Source organism: Notechis scutatus, chromosome 9 (genome assembly GCF_049901735.1).
Source record: "Notechis scutatus isolate UNSWTSFEM ecotype Mainland chromosome 9, rNotScu1.2, whole genome shotgun sequence".
Taxonomy (NCBI): domain Eukaryota; kingdom Metazoa; phylum Chordata; class Lepidosauria; order Squamata; family Elapidae; genus Notechis; species Notechis scutatus.
Genome location: NC_142017.1, coordinates 23,873,434 through 23,892,996, shown reverse-complemented (window position 1 = coordinate 23,892,996; position 19,563 = coordinate 23,873,434). Strand labels below are relative to the sequence as shown.

At 44.1% G+C, this 19,563-nt stretch overlaps 1 protein-coding gene across 9 annotated transcripts in view; it reads left to right on the top strand.

Annotated features, from left to right (window-relative positions):
- CNOT1 (CCR4-NOT transcription complex subunit 1) overlaps positions 1-19,563 on the top strand; it is a 159,985-nt gene that overhangs the window by 45,193 nt on the left and 95,229 nt on the right. For 6 of the 9 annotated variants that reach the window (XM_087971876.1, XM_087971879.1, XM_087971875.1 and 3 more), the window contains exons 11-16: positions 7,044-7,214; positions 7,796-7,923; positions 8,983-9,223; positions 12,732-12,851; positions 17,003-17,125; positions 17,364-17,515. In XM_087971876.1, the coding sequence (XP_087828002.1) occupies positions 7,044-7,214; positions 7,796-7,923; positions 8,983-9,223; positions 12,732-12,851; positions 17,003-17,125; positions 17,364-17,515 (935 nt within the window). The remainder of the gene's footprint in view (positions 1-7,043; positions 7,215-7,795; positions 7,924-8,982; positions 9,224-12,731; positions 12,852-17,002; positions 17,126-17,363; positions 17,516-19,563) is intronic. The other 3 variants (XM_087971881.1, XM_087971884.1, XM_087971883.1) reach the window with 1 other exon arrangement.

The window sequence follows — 19,563 nt, the reverse complement described above, 5'->3', positions numbered from 1 at the left end:
TTGATCAGTTGTGTTGTTAAAAATTGATAAATGGAAGGCTTATCCTTGCAGACAGCTAGTCATTTGCATTCTTTTAGAGAGTTGTTGAGACCATGTAGAGGTTTATCTGTGTTGTCAGGATCACCTGAATGGTGCAAATGGGTATGAGCCTTCTTGGAACTGTTGAAAAGTCTGTTGACTGCAGATAGATGATGTCGTATCCCTCCACTCTGTTGAGAGAGGGCAGTTCAGTTTTGATAGATAGCCTCTTTGATCTCTCTTTCAAGCCAGCAGTCCTCTCCATCTCCGGACTTTGCTGTCTTCAGAATTAACAGAGCTGGAGGTCATCAACAAATGGTCTGCAAGAATTTTGGTGGTCCACAGTGCAGCTGGGTGAAGGAGCTGCTCTGGGATGAACAATGGGCAGTGCCTTGTAAAATAGCTTGACTCCCTCCTCTCTCTGGTAGCCCCTCAGATATTGGAAGACTGCTATCCTGTCTCCCCTGGTCCTTCTCTTGGCTAGACTAGCCATGCCCATTCCTGTAACCTTTCTTCATATGTTTTAGTCTCCAGTCCCCTAATCATACTTGTTGCTCTTTTCTGCACTTTTTCTAGAGCCTCAACATCATTTTTGTAGTGTGGTGACCAAAACTGGATGTAGTATTCTAGGTATGATCTTACTAAGGCTTTATAGAGTAATAATATACGAACATATATATACGAACATCAAGTGAGAGCTGCACTGAAGGCTTTGAATCCCAGTAAAGCTGGGGTGCTGGGGATAGTAGTAAAGACTTGTGCCAATCAATTAGCAGGGATCCTGACAAAGATCTTTAACATCTCCCTGCAACTGGCCTGTGTTCTGTCCTGCTTGGAAACAGCCACTATTGTCCCAGTCTCCAAGAAAACAGCAATTAACTGTCTAAATGACTACAGACTTATCGCGTTAACATCAGTAGTGATGAAATGCTTCTCCAACACCTTAGGATATGCCTCCCACCAGACTTCGACAAACATCAGTTTGCCTACAGGGGGAGCAGGTCGACAGACGATGCCATAGCTATTGCCTTACATTTTGTACCGAGCCATCTGAGAAACCCGGAAACTATATCAGGATGCTTTTCATTGATTACAGCTCGGCCTTCAATACTATCCCGCCGAGCATCCTTATCGAAAAGCTAACTGGTTTGGATTTTCCATTTGCGACTGGATCAAAGACTTTCTGAGGGACCGACCACAAACTGTGAGGGCTAGTTCTGTCACATCCACCTCCCTGAAGCTTAGCACTGGCTCCCCACAGGGTTGTGTGCTCAGTCCCTATCTGTACTCACTGTACACACGATTGTGTATCGTCTGACCCATCCACTGTGACCATTAAGTTCACAGATGATACATACAGATGATGTATTGGGTCTCATTACAGGTGGAGACGAAACAGCGTACAGAGGGGAGGTTCAAAAATTATTCTCATGGTACCTAGAAAACAACCTGCACCTAAACATCAGCAAGACAAAGGAGATGGTGTTAGTCTTCCAGAAGAAGAGAGAGGAACCCATCCCACTTTACATCAAGGGGGGCTGTGTGGAGAGAGTTTCCTCCTTTAAATTCCTGGGAGTCTACTTCCCAGGAAAACCTGGAAGATCTTACCTGGAAAACCAACACAACCCAGGTGGCAAGAAGGGCCCAACCAAGACTCCATTTCCTTAGGGTCTTGCAAAAGAATGAAGTGGAACAATGAATGATGACCTCCTTTTACCCATCCACAATAGGAAGTGTCCTCACATACTGCATGATGGTGTGGTATGCTGGCTTGACAGCTGCAAATAGAAAGATAGAGCGTAGTCTGCACAGCACAAAACATTGTGGGCTTTTCCCTGATACCACTAGATGACATCGCCAGGGCTTGCTGCCTTAGAAGAGTGAGGAAAATTCTCAGGGACAACTCACATCCCGGTCAGCACTTCTTCACTCTCCTACCATCGGGTAGGAGATAGAGAAGCAGAGCCAGCCGCACCAACAGGCTGAAGAACAGTTCCTACCATGGGCTGTCAGACTTCTGAACGGAAAATAACTTCATTTCAAGATAGTATGATAGACTTGCAGGGTCGGCGCGTTGTCACCTAGGCAACAAGGTCACCTAGTATAAAAAGATTGGGACTGGGTTAGGGACTTCTTCTTTTTTTTTAATTAAAGTTTATTTGGGTTTTCACACACAAAATACAAGTAAAACATCTTTTTTGAAAAATAGCATGGTCCCGGGTTACACTTCTTTAAACAGACACAAACTCAATTTCATGCTTATTTTTGTGTATATCTTATTATCTTATTACTATTTTATTACTTATTACATATCTTATAACTATTTTGCATTTTCTATATAGTTTTTCCCCTTTTTTAATTTTCTCAATTTTATTTTGATTATCTCATCTCAATTCAAATCTTTATATTTATACTTTTGTCTGTTCTGTTTCAATTTCATATTATCTTTTCTCATTAAACAAATTTTCTCCTGTAGTTACTAATTGGAGTATGACACCTTTATATTTTAATTACATCCATTCAACTCTTATTTAAACTTCAATATATACCTTAAGGTTGTGACATTCAATATAATACATAATACATAACTTCCAATCGAATTCTGCTTGGTACATTCTTATAATACACACTATATTCTTTAAAAAAAGGATTATAAATATATGGAATTAAAACCCTCATTCCATTCCAATTCAGTTCTATCATTAATATTAAAATCTTAACATCTTTAACATTTCTTTTCAACTAAATATATTTCCTTGAAGACACGTATAATCTCCATAATTAATTTTTCCCTTATTTCTCTTCACATATGTTTTATAAATCATTAAATATTCATTTTGTTACATTTATTTATTGACAAACATTCCACTAAATTACGATAACTATTTTATCAAACATTTTAATCATACATCGTTTCATATTTTCTAAAATTATTTCTATTTCTAATATAACAATACTATCTTATGTATCTTTGCAGAATCCCTTTTTCGATTAGATTTTCACCCATTATCTCTAAATAGGCCCTGTTTCTCTATATTTTGTTTCTGTCCTTTATAACTTCTTTTCCTTTCTTTCTTCCCTCTCTTCTTCTCCCTCCCCTTTTAACCCCCTTGTACTTCTAATTCTCTCTTCTGCATTTCCCTCTTCTGTTGCTTTCTGATTTTATACTTATTTTTCAATCTATTTTTTTTGGGGGGGGTTGTTTTTCCCAATCTTAAACTTTCCATTCTCTTTTCCCCCTTTCCTTTTTTCCCCCACCTAAGATTGCTTGTTCATTAAAGATGGCTTCTTCTTTGTCCCAATCTTCTTGTTCTGCAGGCATTTCTTGTTGTTTCTCATATTTCCAAATCTCCATTTCTAAGAACTGTAATGTGAAGCCAAAAGAACCTCTCCCTTCTTGTGCATCTTCTTTGTACTTTTTAAGTTCCATTTTCAGTTCTTCTAAGAGTGGAGCCATTTTAAACAGTTTTAAACAACCACCCGATTGATTTTAATCATTCAAATACAATAACCAAAAATCCAGAGATCACCAAGTAATCCAAATGCTCCCAAGCTGTTTCTTCTTATTTCTTTTTCCACTTTCTCTTCCTGGGGTTTTATTATTTTATTGCAATGTTTCAGTTAAGATGTATCTTTTAGAAGTCTTGTTGAGATTTTACGGTAAGTTCTTTTTAATTCCAGGCAGTCTCCTCCCTTCCAGATCCTGCCCTTTTATTCTTTTTCTCCCCTTTCCTGTTTTCAAAGGCTTTTAAGTATCCAGAAATCTTTATTATCCCTTTGACTTTTTATTTTCAGCATTAAATGCCTATTAATGTCAAAGTGGATTTTTTTCGAATTTCTTGCTTAAGTCTCTTAGCTGTCAGTATAGGAAAAGGAAAAGGAAGAAAAAAAAAAGAAAACCAAATCTTTTCCCTTTTCTCTCTCCTTCGCTGCTTAAAAATCTTCTTTGGGAACAGTGTTATTTTTTTTACTAGTTTCAATTCCAGGGTACCTTGTTTGTTGCTTTTGCTGTTTGACCTGGTCAACCAAAACTTTCTCTTCTTATCTTCCTCCTGCACATTCTTTTCTGGTCGAGTTCTTCTTTGTGGTGGCCATTTCTGACTGCTACAACTGCCTTTGGGAACGGGAGTAATGGCCAACTGAGGAGGAGAGATGCGGCTCTCCTCAACCCTGTAGGCAGTCTCCCCCTTCTTTACCACCTCTACGGAGTGGCTTAGCCCCGAAACCAGCCGGCTCGGGGCGCTCCAGCGGCGAGCACAAATCGAAACCGCGCAGAGTCGTGGTTTCGGTCTGTCGCTGTAGAAGCTCAAACCGGAAGTCCCCTGGGTTGGGGACTTCTGTCCTCACTGAGTTCTATTGGGGAGAGGGGTGCACGAAGGGAGGCTCATTGTACACATGAGGTCAATCTTATTGTACACATGTTGTACTCTGACAATAAAAGTAGTAGCAGTAGTAGTAGTAGTAATAATAATAATAATAATAATAATAATAATAATAATAATAATAATAATAATATAATACCTCACTTGATTTTGATTGTATCCCTCAGTTAATGCAGCTTACGATTGCATAGGCTTTTTTGGCTGCCGCTGCACACTGCTGGATCATATTGAGCTGCTGCCCACTAAGACTCCAAGATCCCTCTCACAGTTACTGCCTGGTTTCTTTACTGTTTCCAGGATGCCCCCACGGGCCAGATCTAAGCACCCCCGCAGGCTGGATCCAGCCCACGGGCCTTGAGTTTAACACCCCTGCCATAGACAATCAGAGAAGAGGCCACAAGCTGGCAGTCCCAGGTTCATTCAGGAACTGGTCTTGGTAATTTAAATTCATTCATAGTAGTCCAGTGCTTTGACGTAATCCTGATGCTTTCCTAGGGTTGCTACTCATGTTAAGGGTCTGATTTATTTCAGGCCCCCAAAGTAAAGCTCCTTGTTCCTCTCCTACTATTTCTTGCAGCCCCTCCCCCTTTTGTGCCTTTGCTTTATGTGAGTGGTGTACGCGCTTTCTAGTCATGTGAACAGAGCTTCGTGCTTGAGCAAAGGGCACTTGTGATCCGTTGCAAAGTTCCACTCACACGAGTGGAGACGCTCCATTCACATGAGTGGAGGTTTGCACATGCTTGCAAGCGACCTCACTTCATGCGCGCTCATCTCTCCTGGTTTCAAACAGGCCACAGCCTGTTGGGGACCCCTGCTCTAGATCTCCTTTTAACTCTTAGTTTAATTGATTTCCTCAATTGCCCACATATTTGTCTCATTGGAACAATGCCTGGTTGTACTGCGGTGGTGCAATGGTTAGAGTGCAGTACTGCAGGTCACTTCTGCTGACTGCAGCTGACTGCAATTTGGCAGTTTGAATTTCACCAGGCTCAAGGATGACTCAGCCTTCCATACTTCCAAAGTCGGCCAAATGAGGAATCAGATTGTTGGGGGCAAGAGGCTGACTCTGTCAACCGCTTAGAGAGGGCTGGAAAGCACCGTGAAGCGATATATAAGACTTGAGTGCTACTGCCAGTAGCTTATCTTTTCAAAAGTTCCCAGCATTTGTACATCGTTTGAGCTGAGGAGGTTTTCCATGGGATCCTGTCTAGTCCTTCTCCAAGCTAGCTAAGATTGACTCTCCTGAAATCTTGTGTCCATAATATCCGCCTTCATTGCAGCCTCTCTGAAAACGTTGTTATGTTGTCCAGAAGAATCTTATCCAGCTCTTCTGCCTGCCTGACAACTCCAACCTCATTAATGTCTGAGATGCTATTACCTCTGAACTGAACCTTGTGCTGGTTTTCAGTGATATGTGCACTTCATGTAGAGTGCTACTTATCCTTCTCTTCTGTCTGTTCTCTTCCTTTTGAATACATCCTGCCCTTCAGTCCTTACATCCCATTCAGGAGTTCCTCCCGCAGATTTCAGTAATGCCTGCTAAGCTAGCCTTCTCTGCTTAAGAACTTGCTTCTTCTTTTCCATGCTGTGTGTATTTGTATAGCAACATGGGGATCCTTGGCTCACCTGGGCACCTCTGTATTCTGCAGACTCCTTCCAACCCCATCCCATTCTCGGTGCTTGGTCTTGTGCTGTTTCTGGGCTATTTTCTTCTTCCTCCATAGCTTTCAGATTTGCATGTTGCCTTTCAAACACATTCTTCCCGGTTTTGTGAGATACAGACCATCTCACCAGGAGTCTGCTGTTTTGAAAATGTGTCTCATTATCAAAAAACTAAAGTTCGCAGTGCATGATTACTTGTTGGCTTCTAATATATTTTTTATTCTCCCTGGATCCAGTTTTTCCATTTTCCTTCCCAGCCCTTCATAGTTCCTTGCAGTGTCCTTAAAGTTGTGTCTGGCTGAGTCATTTGAACTATCTAGTGGATCAAGAGAATGGGCTAATTCTCAGTGGATGTAAAGAAGTCTTTAAATCTTTATGTTCATACCATATGTCTCTGAGGGAGAAAGAACTACTTTGTTCTCTTGGCAGATTATCCAGCCAATGCTGCTTCAGCCCCTCTCAATAGGGTGTTGCAGTCACTACCTCCCTTTTGTCCAGGGCAGAGGCAGGGATCCTCCTTCCCTTGCAAAGGGGCTGGAGTCTGATTTCTTGATTCCTGAGGTGGAAGTTAGCTGTTCTTCCATCTCCATTTAGGAAACCTAAAACATCATCAGTGGCAAGGAAGGGAATATATTCTCAAACTATAGTGAATAGCTTTGTGGGGTCACATTCCTTCCTTCCACACAGCATCCTCTTGATAATTATTTTTTTAATCTTCCGGGAGGCTTTTTGCTATCTGTGTCCTTGCATAAAAGCTTCCTATGTCCAATCCAAATATTCCCTTCTTTCCTTGATAAACTTGGAGTAAACTAGTCACTTCATCTTTTTTGTTGTTTTGTTTTGTGTTTTAGGGCTAGGAAAACAGTAAACCTCACCTTTTCTGTACTTTTTAAAATGTATTCATCTGACTGTGCTATGTTAATCCATGGAAAAGTGGGAAATATTGCATATTAAACTACTGCCTCTTTATATCCTCTGCAGAACCCAACCTTAAATTTCAAGGAAGTAACCTATGAGCTGGACCACCCTGGATTTCAAATTCGTGATAGCAAGGGCCTGCAAATTGTAGTCTTTGGAGTTCAGCGAGGATTAGGACTGGAGGTTTTTCCAGTTGATCTAATATACAGACCTTGGAAACATGCTGAAGGCCAGGTAAATATGCAGCTCTCAGATTTTTTCTCTATTTTAATTTTTTATAATGACTATACCACTGTTTATGAGATTTACTTATTTGTTAATTCATGAGTCTTCACTTGGGTGTAGCATGATTTAGAATTTTTAAAAAATAGCTGATCTTTCAAATGATAAGCTTTTGAATGAATGCTTTGAATTATTAGTACATATTATTGGGATTTCAAAGAATTAGGATTTATAGCAAGGGAGATAGCAACAATCACAACATCTTTGCTGATTGTAGATGTTAACTAAAATTAAACTTAACTTTGAGAGTTACAAGGAATAAAATATTTGCTTTAGAAACTGAGCTTTAGGCATATGAGATTTCCCCCACCCCCTTTCTAGTAATGCAATAATGCAGTGTTACAAATGATAAATTGGTTGTGGCAAGAGAACAAATCAATGTTTTAAATTTTGTTTTGAAAGTGAGCAGGAAAATCAAAACTAATTAAATGCATAAGAGTGGGGGCAAAATGTGAAGGAAAAGATGATGAAGATCCACACGTAATGTGGTTAAAGGCCTGAAATGATGATTCCAATGATGTCATTTTTTGCAGCTCTCATTCATTCAGTATTCCCTCATTAACCCAGAGATCTTCTGTTTTGCTGACTATCCCTGTCATACTGTTTCCACGGAGATCTTGAAAGCACCACCTGAGGATGATAATCGAGAAATTGCCACATGGTAAGCATATTGCTTTTCTTAAGATGCACTTGCTTGGCGGGGTCATAGTGAGGACAGTATTTATCATGAGACCTCTCTGATGGAAATAATTTTTGAAGCTCCAAGAGCACAGACAGTTATATGAATCAACCAAAGAGGGGCATTTTTGTTAAGGCACCAGATAGAAACCAGGGGATGTTGAATTCTAGTGCTGCCTTAGGCATGAAAGCCAGCTCAGTGACTTTGGGCCAGTCACTCTCACTCAACCCAAACCACCATACAGAGTTCCTGTGAGGAAAAGGGGGAGAAGAAGAAATGTTTGGTATTTTTGCGGCTTTGTGTTATTTATAAAAATAATAAAGGTGATATATTAAACAAATAGTAAGATTAGTAGGGGAATAGTTCCAAGCACTGAATGTAGGGGAATAGTTCCAAGCACTGAATGTATTGGCTAGACTATAATAAGTTGCATAAAAGTTAAATGTGTAAATTCCATGGATGGTCCCATTTTTTTTATACTTTGCAATAATGAGAGATGAGAGACAAAAAGAGGGACTTATGTAACTCTGAAGCTTTCTTAGCCTGTGTTTTTAATTCTTAGCCTGCCTTTTTCAAACCTTGAACATTTATTTACAAGATTTTTCCACTGATAAATGTAGTCAAAACCAGTATAATTCAGGACAATGAAAGCTCATTAAAAAAGCCAGTTCGCAAATGTTTCCAGTATACACAGTGACTATGGTCTTTCAGGTCCCAGAAATTTGGAGTTTTCTGTGCAATAACTAGTGTTTTGAATTGCATCCAGATTCAAACTAGCTATTTTAGGAAGGAATCCTATGTACATCGTAAGCAGGTGCAGAGTCAGTCTGGCTGTCGTATTCTGGGCCAGTTGTACACTTTTCAAAGCAGTCTCATGTAGGACATTATACTGTAAGAATCCAAATGGGAACATGATCTTTGCTGGAGTGTACAAAGAGTAGCAGCATTCTCATTGCAAGTAACAATGTAGAAGTATTTAAGTAAAGCTAAAAAGCCATGTGAACTTGCTCATAAATTTCAATTTTGTTTCTTTTTTGTTAGGAAGAGCCTAGATTTGATTGAGTCCCTGTTGCGGTTGGCAGAGGTGGGCCAGTATGAACAAGTCAAGCAGCTCTTCAGTTTCCCTATCAAGCACTGTCCAGATATGTTGGTCTTGGCTTTGCTACAGATCAACACTTCTTGGCATACTTTGCGGCATGAACTCATCTCCACCCTTATGCCCATTTTCCTTGGCAACCACCCAAATTCTGCTATCATCTTGCATTATGCATGGCACGGGCAGGTAAGGATTTGAAAGGGGCAAAAGTGGAGATACCTTGCTTTTTCTTTGGCCTCAGAAGAGTGGTGTAGTGTGGATTTAGTTATGTGATGTGCCTCAAGCTGAGCTCTGTTGTTGTATATGCAAGAGGCCCCCAACCTTTTCAACACCAGGGACGGCTCTGTGGAAAGAGGTTTTTCTGTAGACCTGGGAGGCATGGTTACGTGCTCTGACTACATTCCACGTGTGTGCAGATGGGGTTTCACTCATTTGTGTGGCACCAGTTTCTGGACTGGTGGCCAGTTTGTGGACCTTGTTGTATGCTATGAAGTCATTGAGAGAGATTGTCTAGACTCGCAGGGGTTCCCAACCTTGGCAACTTTAAGACTTCTGGACTTCAGCTCCCAGAATTCCTCCTCCAGTCAAGTTAGCTCAGGAATTCTGGGAGTCGAAGTCCACAAGTCTTAAAGTTGCCAAGGTTGGGAACCCCTGGTCTAGAGCAGGGGTGGGCAAACTTTTTGGCTCAGGGGCCTCATTGACTTTTAAAATTTGACAGACGGGCCGGGTCAGCACAAGATTTTTTGGGAATCGCCCCCCCTTCCCCCCCTTCTCCTTCCCCTCCCCTCGGAGGCCCCCTGAGTCAGGAGTTGCTACCGCCGGCGCAGCTCCGCGCGGCTCCAGTCCCGCGTTGCCTTGGGAAGGGAAAGGCAAAAAGGAAGAGCCGCAGCAGCGGCACTGGAGGCTCAGGCTCAGCGGCTCCTGGTTTTGCCTTTCCCTTCCCAAGGCAACGCAGGACTGGAGCCACGCGGAGCTGCGCCGGCGGTAGCAACTCCTGACAGCCCCAGCCGGACACCTAAGCGGAGCCCGGGTGGAACTGCCTGTTGCTGCTGCGGGCACTGCTGCGGGCGTCTGGCTGCCCAAGTAAAGAACCGCACCAGCTCAGGGCAACTGTGAGGAGCAAGAGGGGAAGCCAAGGTGCTCATTTCATAGCAGTCAACTTCGCTCTCTTTTGCTCCAGTTAGGTGCTCCCGGCATGCACAAGGAGCATGAAGGGAGGCAAATACCGCACGGATGCGTTTTAAAAGTCAGAGAACTTTGCCCAAGACTTCTCGTGTATTCAGGGGCTACACCTCTCCCAACGATGAGCTGGTGGCGATCTAACAAAACGTCTTCCAGCTCTTAAAGATTCACTTTAAGAGCGCCCCCATGGAAGAAGCCAAGAACGAGAACAAAAGTAGAGGCGGCGGGGGCAACAAGGGCATGTGATGGGTCCCTCCATGGTCCCCTCCCAGGTGACAGCCAGGGCTTTGACACCTACTTTTTTCCTGAGAGGTGCGGTGTCTGCCTCCCTTCATACTCCTTGTGGAGGGACACACATGCCCCGTCACCCCTGCCGCCACTACGTTTGCTCGGCTTCTTCCATGGGGGCACTCTTAAAGTCGACCTTTAAGTGGTCCCGGAACATCCGCCCACCTGCCCGGCACCCGCCCTCCCGGAGCGCTTTCTTCCTTCTTCTGGAGAACGTGCCTCTTCCAGCCCGGCCTGGCCCAGCCAGCCAGCAGGTGACCACATGTCCTGGGGCTTGTTGCGAGATGCCTGCAGCATGCTCTGTTTTATGTGTCAGGCCCAGCAAGTCCGAGCAGCCGGCGCATAGAACAGGGTGGTGCCGGACCATTGGAGAAGCGGAGCAAAGCCGGAGATGAGTAGCTGCCTCTTTCAGCGCAGAAAGCTTCCCCCAACCAGCCGGCTGGTCCCCTCCTCCTCGGCCATACAGAACAAACAGGCAGAGAAGGAGGTGACCAGCTGGCCAGTTGGGGAGGCTTCTTGTGCTGCGAAAGAGGTGGCTAATGATCTCCGGCTCCGCTCTGCTTCTCCAACATCCGGCGCCGCCCTGTTCTATGTGTCAGGCCCAGCAAGTCCGAGCAGCCGGCGCATAGAACAGGGTGGTGCCGGACCATTGGAGAAGCGGAGCAAAGCCGGAGATTAGTAGCTGCCTCTTTCGGGGCAGAAAGCTTCCCCCAACCAGCCAGCTGGTCTCCTCCTTCTCTGCCTGTTTGTTCTGTATGGCCGAGGAGGAGGAGACCAGCCGAGAAGCGCGCTGCCAGGCGGGGGCCACGCGGCGCAGGGCAACACGCCACCGCCCGGCCCTGGCAAGGGAAAGCAGTGGGCGTTCCCTGGGCGGTGACCTCGACCCCGCCACCAGGGAAGCGGCTGCCCAGCTCCGTGTTGTGTGTGCGATTTTTTGGCGTGCGGCGCGGGGTGTCTTTTGGCCGGCCCCGGTTTTTTTTTTCCAGAGGCGGGCCGTATTAAAATGACCAACGGGCCAGATGTGGCCTGCGGGCCGTAGTTTGCCCACCCCGGTCTAGAGCCTTGGAGTTCACTCTAAATAGCCTGATGATTTCCCAGCTCTCTTTCATGCTTGTCAGATCCAGGAATAAAGAAGAGACAGTACTGAAGTACTACCTGGAATCTGTTGTGAGATTGTTTGGAATAAAGAAAAGTGGAGAAGAGCCTGCTGTGGCATATGCATTTGCTGTGTTGGAGAGAGAGGAATGTTTTTGTAGAGTTTTCTTATTGCGGATTCCAACAGCACTAATTATCAATGCTGTGTGGCCTGCCTGATTCTTCTGGGTGCCAAATACCCTCCAGAAAGAAGTTGCACTTGCATTTAATTAGCTATCTGAATAAATGCCTTTATGGAAAGGTGGGGGAAATATTTAAGTATTTGGCAAACTTTAGCATCTTTGATCACAGGAGAAGCATTTGAAAATCAATTAAATGCCACAGTTGTTGCTCCCAATAATCCTCTTAATTGGCTTCCCTCAATGCTGCTTCCTACAGACCAGGCATGTCTGGCAGTGTGCTGAAAGTAAATAATTGCAGTAAATAAAACATCAAGAAGTAGAGGTAGTGGATGTGGTTTCAACTAAGAGGGCAAGAGATGGGCAAGAAGAGCAGAAGTGGGACAGTGTATTTCCTATGTGTTGCCTACCTCTGGTTTCCACTTGGTGTTGCCTCTCCCTTTGATGAAAGGCTTTCAGAGTGGTGGATTTTCATGTGTTTTGCCTGGATTGCCCCATTGAGAGACCTGGATCAGAAATGTCCGAAAGGTGCTTTTTCAAAAGGCAACTGGACATTCTTGGATTTTTTTTCTTTGAAAAGGTTTTGCTTCTCATCCAAGAAGCTTCTTCAGTTCTTGGGTGAGAAGCAAAACGTTTCTAAGCCCCAAGAAAGTTCAGTTGCCTTTTGGAAAAGTACCTTTGGGACAACTGTGACCTGGAGGATTGAGAACCTCCATAGGCAATTCCCTTCTTGCTTTGAGATTGGTGGATGGATTAGAGGAAGGTCATGAGAGTTAGTGCTCTCAGCCTTGCACCTTGACGTTACTGTGGCCCTGGGCTCAAATCCAGCATATCCAATTACAGTGGATTATCACGGATTATAATAATAGAGGAGCAAGAATCTGGTCTCTGTCACCAAGCCAACAACTAAATAATTATGGGACTAGACTAACATTTAATTTTGTTCTTAGGGTCAGTCCCCTTCAATTCGTCAGCTCATCATGCATGCTATGGCAGAATGGTACATGAGAGGAGAACAGTATGACCAAGCAAAATTATCACGTATCCTAGATGTGGCCCAAGACTTGAAGGTGAGTCCAATTTTTGTGTTGCTTCTATTTTGGATTATTATAGTACTAGTGTTGGTGCCAAACATACAGTTCTGGCCCAGAGGAAAACTCCATGTTTTTTTATTTTTTTGTGCACATTCCTAAGTCAGTGTTGACTTCTAGTGACTGCCTGGACTAATCTTGGCAAGATTTTGGAAGTAGCTTGCCATTCCCTGCTTCCTTAGGCGAGACTAGAACTCACAGTCTCCTGGTTTCTAGCTAGGGCCTTAATCACAATACAATACTGGCAAGCTGGTTTTTATATACCATATTACAAAAGTTAATGTAATACATAACAAAGTATGAGGTTTAGTCTTGATTACACTTGTGTGGTAATAACTCTTTGGGATAAGTCAAGGAGAATCATGCCTTGTCTTTAAGTTAAGATGCTGCCATATTGCTAAATTGGTAAATTACAGTACACAGACATAATATTTTTCCGATTAAAATCGGAATTCCGATTTTTTGGGGAATCGCCCGGGCGGTGCGAGCGGAGCCCGGGAGGGCGGGTGGTGCGAGCGGCGGGCGGACAGGTGGTGCGAGCGGCGGGCGGGCGGTGCGAGCGGCGGGCGGGCGGTGCGAGCGGCGGGCGGGCGGGCGATTTCTTGGCGCGCGGTGGGGGGTCTCTTTTGGCCGGCCCCGATTTTTTTTTCAGAGGGGAATATCATGCCTGAGTACAGAGGATCCTTGACTTTCAACGAAAGTTGGTACCGGAACTTGTATCACTTAAGCCATGCAGTTGCTAAGTGATTTATATCCAATTTTATGATCTTTTTTCCTGCAGTCATTAAGGAGATCATATAACCATTAAGCAAATCTGACTTCCCCATTAACTTTGAAAGGTTGTGAATGGCATTTTTGGGATCCTGGGACACTGCAACCATCATAAGTGCAGGCTGGTTGGCAAGCACCTGAAGTTTGATCACGTGACCCCAGAGACCATGCGACGATCATAATTTTTTTACATTATTTTAACAATACTTAGAAACAAGATAAAAACCATATATCAAAATGATCAAAATGACACATGTAGCAGAAGACAAAAATGAACAGCAACAGTCATGACTCAAAAAAATGCAATATTATAAGGCAAATTGGGGCAGTGAAAGTGAAAATCTTTGCTAGCTTCAAATTTCTACTTTGGGACTTCTCAGTGGAAATGGGAGTTTTCTTGGGTGTGTATGTGTGCATTTTAAGACACTTGAAAGAAAGAAAAAGAGAGAGAGAAAGAGAGAGAGAGAGACAGAGAGAGTGGGAGAGAAGTTCTTTCTTGTGCAAAAAGAAAGTTCAGATTTTTTTTAAAAAGGAATTTATATAAACCTCAGAAACACAGAGGCAGGGAACGCCCAGTTTCATAATCTATTATCAAGCAGCATAGCTAAGGCATATGGTTCCATTCATTATGCAAGACTCTTTTAAAGAATCCAAATTTAAACTGTATTAGAACCAAATAATTTTATACATTTATAAATGGTTCTTTTATTCCAAACACATTTCTATAATAAATTGGAAGTGTTTTCAGTAAAACAGTGCTTCCAGATTTGGAAAGTAAATACTTAATATTTAATAAAGTATGTTTTTCCTTTGATTTGATTTGGATAGTATTTGCTTAGAGGCAAATACCAGGCAGGAACTGAAATGGATTAAAAAAAAAAATCCTGGAAGCGGACTTTAAAGTCCCAGGAGTTGAGCTTGATACACACACACACACACACACACACACACACACACACACACCATGCTTGCTTGATGTAAGGGAGACTATCTTTACCTCAATTTGTTCTTATATTGCAGTTTTATTCTAAAACGTGTAAAGAAAACAAAAAGCACCTTAAATTTAGGACTTGAGCCATCTTTAATACGGCTCCAGGCGCAACCCTATTTCTACTATGCAGTTTGTAGCACATTTTTGTATTATATTTTTAAAATTGTAAAGGTGAAGGGGAAAAAATTGGCTCGGATCACCAACCACCCATATCTCCAGAAAAATGTTACACTGAAGAACAAACAATAACCTCAACAAATACCGTGTTTACGACCTATCCCAAAAGTAAGGCCTAGCCTGATTTATTTGGAGTGGGCCTAATATAAGGCCTATCCGAAAAAATAAGCCCTAGTGAAGGGGGTTGGCGTGGCCAGCACAGAAGGCAGCCCTTCCCTTCCCCAGTCACCTCATGGATGCAGTGGGAGGGAGGAGGAGATTACCCTTTCCTCCTTTGGGCTTGAAACACACACGCACGCACATGCTTGCTAGAAAGGGACATGCTGTGTTTTGCTTCTACAGTAAGGACAAGCTTCCCACAAACTTCCAGAATTGCTTGAAATTCTCATTAGTGTGAGAGGCTACATGCTGCTTCTGCAGGGGGAGGCTTAGTCCCCTTACGGGCCCTGGCCCTGGTGGATGCTACAGCTCTCATGCTGCCCGTGTGAGGCAAGCATGGCACTTTCCCTGGTCGCCTGTGGTGGCTCTGCAGCCACCTCGCCTTCCGCCCAGCGCAGCTCACCTCCAAGCCCCAGTTGCTACCTAGCAGCCTCCTACCTCCCGCTAAAGCTACCCCACGCACTGCTGGCATGAGAGCTGCAGCACCCACCAGGGCCAGGGCTGTAGCACCAAGTAGATGTGCAGGCTGGTGCTCAATAGCCCAAAGGAGACTCCTTCCAGCCAGAGTTCCGTGTCCAGCCAGGGAGCGGTTCCCAGGAGTGCCTGATTCTCAACCTGCATGGCTGCATGGTGGGAGGGAGCTTCCTGCCCACCTGAAAGAAAGACTGGGTCGTCTCCCCCCCAAAAAAAACCTCAAGCACCAGGCTACAGACTCCACCCCAGGGAGCCTCAACCGGGGCCTAGCTCTCAGCATGCTCCACCCACCAGGAGGGCGAATCGCTCCCTAGTAGATTGGATACAGACCATGCCCCTCCTGGATCTAATGGGATAGGTAGGTACAACTGGGGGGAAACAGGCCTGTACTTAAGTTGTTCCCAAGCCAAACTACTCCCCAGCTTCTGCAAGAAAATCTAGGTAGCCATAATATAATACATTGATGTTGGGTTTGACAGATGAACAAGCTACCTCAGTTCTCAGATAATTATAATAACGGAATTGGAAGGGACCTTGGAGATCTTCTAGTCCAGGGGTCCCCAACCACCCGCGGACCGATACCGGTCCGCGGAACAACTCCTACCGGTCCGCGGCTTGCTGGGCGCCGCCATCTTTTTTCATGAAAAAGTGCTTCCGGTGAGCTTTTCCGGGTAGAAAGCTCACCGGAAGCACGTTTCATCAAAAGATGGCGCCAGCGCTCGGTGAGCTTTTCCGGGTAGAAAGCCATTTCTACCGGAAAAGCTTACTGAAGCGCGGCGCCATCTTTTTGATGAAAACGTGCTTCGGTGAGGTCACCGGAACTTTTTCATCAAAAGATGGCGGCGCCCAGCTGATGCCGGTACCGGGCCCCGGCGCCCAGCTGATGCTGGTACCGGGCGCGCGCGCAAAAAGGTTGGGGATCACTGTGAATCTAGTCCATTAGTAGCTGTTTAGGAGAGGAGAGGACAGAACAGAACAGAATAGTTGGGAGGGAGCTTGGAAGTCTTTGAGTCCAACCCCCTGCTCAGGCAGGAAACCTATAACATTTCAGACAAATGTTGTCCAATCTCTTCTTAAAAACTTCCAGTGTTCGAACATTCACAAGTTCTGGAGGCACTAATTAATTGTTAATTAGTTTGTGAGATAGTACTTACAAACTATTAGCTTTTTTTCTTCCAGCATATTAGCTGTCCAATATGCAGTATACAGTATTCCAGTATTATTGGGAGCTCCATCCAATCATCAAAATACCTACAGTTCCTGGTCCAGTGTGAAACAGTGGTAAATCTGAACTAGAAGGATGTAGTCACCAGTTATGATGCTGAAGAGGAGGGCCTTTCAGTCTTCAGCAGGCATGCCCTTTCTGGGGTCATTGATTTCTCTCGCCACATTAACCCTGCTAATTTTTAGGATTCCCAAGGAACTTCCACCTGGGAAAACAGGTGCTTTCTCCCACCCCAAATGCTGTGCGGTGGAAATGAATTTGCAGGACCGCTACAGGAAAGCTAGTAGAGAGGTCAGGCTTGCCATATGGACTAGCAGCTTTTTTTTTCTTCAGGCATTGTCTATGCTGCTGAATGGTACTCCATTTGCCTTTGTTATTGACCTTGCTGCCCTTGCCTCTCGGCGGGAATACCTCAAACTAGACAAATGGCTCACAGATAAAATTCGGGAGCATGGGGTAAGTAGGGTTTTCTTAATTCATTCTGCAAGTTGTTTTCTGATTAAAACAGTTGCTTATTTTAAAGTGTCCTTCTGTTTGTGCGTGCAAAGTATGCCCTAAAGTGTGTTGAACTTTAACTCACCCAAAGCGTATCTACTTCTATTTATTTATATCCGGCTTTTATAATTTTTTAATAAATATTTTGTGCTTATACTATATGCAACTCATACAGCTTTGCACTTCTTCTTTTCCCTAGGAGCCCTTCATCCAAGCTTGTATGACTTTTTTGAAGAGAAGATGTCCCTCTATCTTGGGTGGTCTTGCTCCAGAGAAAGATCAGCCCAAAAGTGCTCAACTTCCACCAGAGACTCTAGCAACAATGCTAGCTTGCCTTCAGGCTTGTGCTGGGTAAGCAAATCATGGTCTTCTTTACAAGGATGTCTGTTTAGGGCACGTTGACAAGGGAAGAGGAAGGCCAGGCTTGGGGGATGCCCCCACCTCGCAAGATCCGTCCCCGCCATTCTCTCCCAGCTCTCTTTGCTGGCGGCAACAGTGAATGTACCACACCGAAGGTGGAATGCTCAAAGGCAAGTGCAGGGGCGCTCCACTCCTGCACTAAGGCTCCAGCCATGCCACTGCCGTGACAGGGTGATGGCTCTTTCATCCTTCTGCTGCGACAGGGTGACAGGGAGCCGCAGCAGAGGCCCAGAGCTGCATGCAGCTCTGGGGCTGCAGGTTGCTGACTCCCGGTTTAGGTGCTAAAGCAGAGAAGGGGAGTTTAGAGTGTAATATTCTGTGGCTCAGCTACAGACCCGCTTGGCCAATAAGGTTGAGGTAAGAACTTTGTGGACAAATAGCAAGTGGAAAGGAGTTATGGATTTTAAATATAGAATACATGGATAATCCTTAACATTGTTATATGTAAAATATTATTTGTCTTAAACCAATAAATGTTTTTTTCTTCTATTTATATATCCCGTATTGGATCTACATTTAAAATTTACAGCATCAAAATGCATGTTTCTTGGGTAATTTTCTTGGCAGCAATATGAAAGTGGTTTACTGCTGCTTTTTAGCCTGTAGCCTCTTGATGCACTTCCATCAAGTACTAGTTAGGTGTAACCATGCTTAATAGTTATTTTCCTCCACGTAAAACGGTGAGGTGAAAGACAGAAGGGTCTGTGTGCCCCTTCTCAAGAGGCCACCCTTAGACCCAATCGTGTTAGACAACTTTCATCCAATATCGAAACTTCCTTTTGAGGAAGGCTGTTGAGAAGATGGTTACTGCTCAACTTCAGAGAATCCTGGATCAAGTGGATTATTGGACCCTTTTCAGTCTGGGTTACAGTATTGGTGTACAATACTGAGATGGCATGAAGATCTTTAGAGGACTTATACAGCATGATGCAGCTAACTAACTCTAATGTTAACCCTCTTCTTTAAAACATATAGAGATAAAGTACTCACAACATTCATCCCAATGTTTTAAAGATCTTACAGTCAGGAAGTTTAAACAAATTATATGTAGCTGCAACTTGTCATTTTGGATCTGGTGTCTATAGCTGGAGAAGGTAGTTCTTGACCAACTTCCCTGTGGCTTTCCTTTATCTATCTGCACCAGTGGTAGTATTCAGCCGGTTCTCACTGGTTCAGGCTAGCAATGATTTGGCATTGCGCGCCAAACTGGTTGTGACTTCTGGCTGGCCACCCCCCTGACCTGGTCGCAGCTCTCTCGCTTGACCCACCCGCCCGATGCTTGTGGTGGGTAGTGGTGATCCGTCCGGGAAGGCAGGGACCCGGCTGCCTCCCGTAGCAGCGCCTCTGCCACCTCCACCCACTTCCTTTCATTTTTTCCCCCGGGAGAAGTGAGTGGTGGCAGAGGTGCTCCGTCCAGGAGTGCACGTGGATGTCCTGGAGCTGCTTGCTTTCTTCATTCTCCCGCTGCCTGCTGCTCTGGAGCTTGCCAGATCAGTTTGTCCCAGACCAGGTGTGAGAGAGAGGAAGGTGTGTGTGTGTGAGTGAGAGAGAGAGAGCGAAAGAGAGAAGAAAGAAAGAAAGAGGAAGGAAGGAAGGAAGGAAGGAAGGAAGGAAGGGAAGGAAGGAAGGAAAGAAAGAAAGAAAGAAAGAAAGAAAAGAAAAGGAAGAAAGAAAGAAAGGAAGGAAGGAAGGAAGGAAGGAAGGAAGGAAGGAAGGAAGGAAGGAAGAAAGAAAGAAAGAAAGAAAGAAAGAAAGAAAGAAAGAAAGAAAGAAAGAAAGAAGAAAGAAAGAAAGAAAGAAAGAAAGAAAGAAAGAAAGAAAAGAAAGAGAAAGAAAGAAAGAAAAAAAAGAAAGAAAGAAAGGAGAGTGTGTGTGTGTGAGAGAGAGAGAGAGAGAGAGAGAGAGAAAAGGAAAAAAAGAAAGAAAGAAAGAAAGAAAGAAAGAAAGAAAGAAAGAAAGAAAGAAAGAAAAAGAAAGAA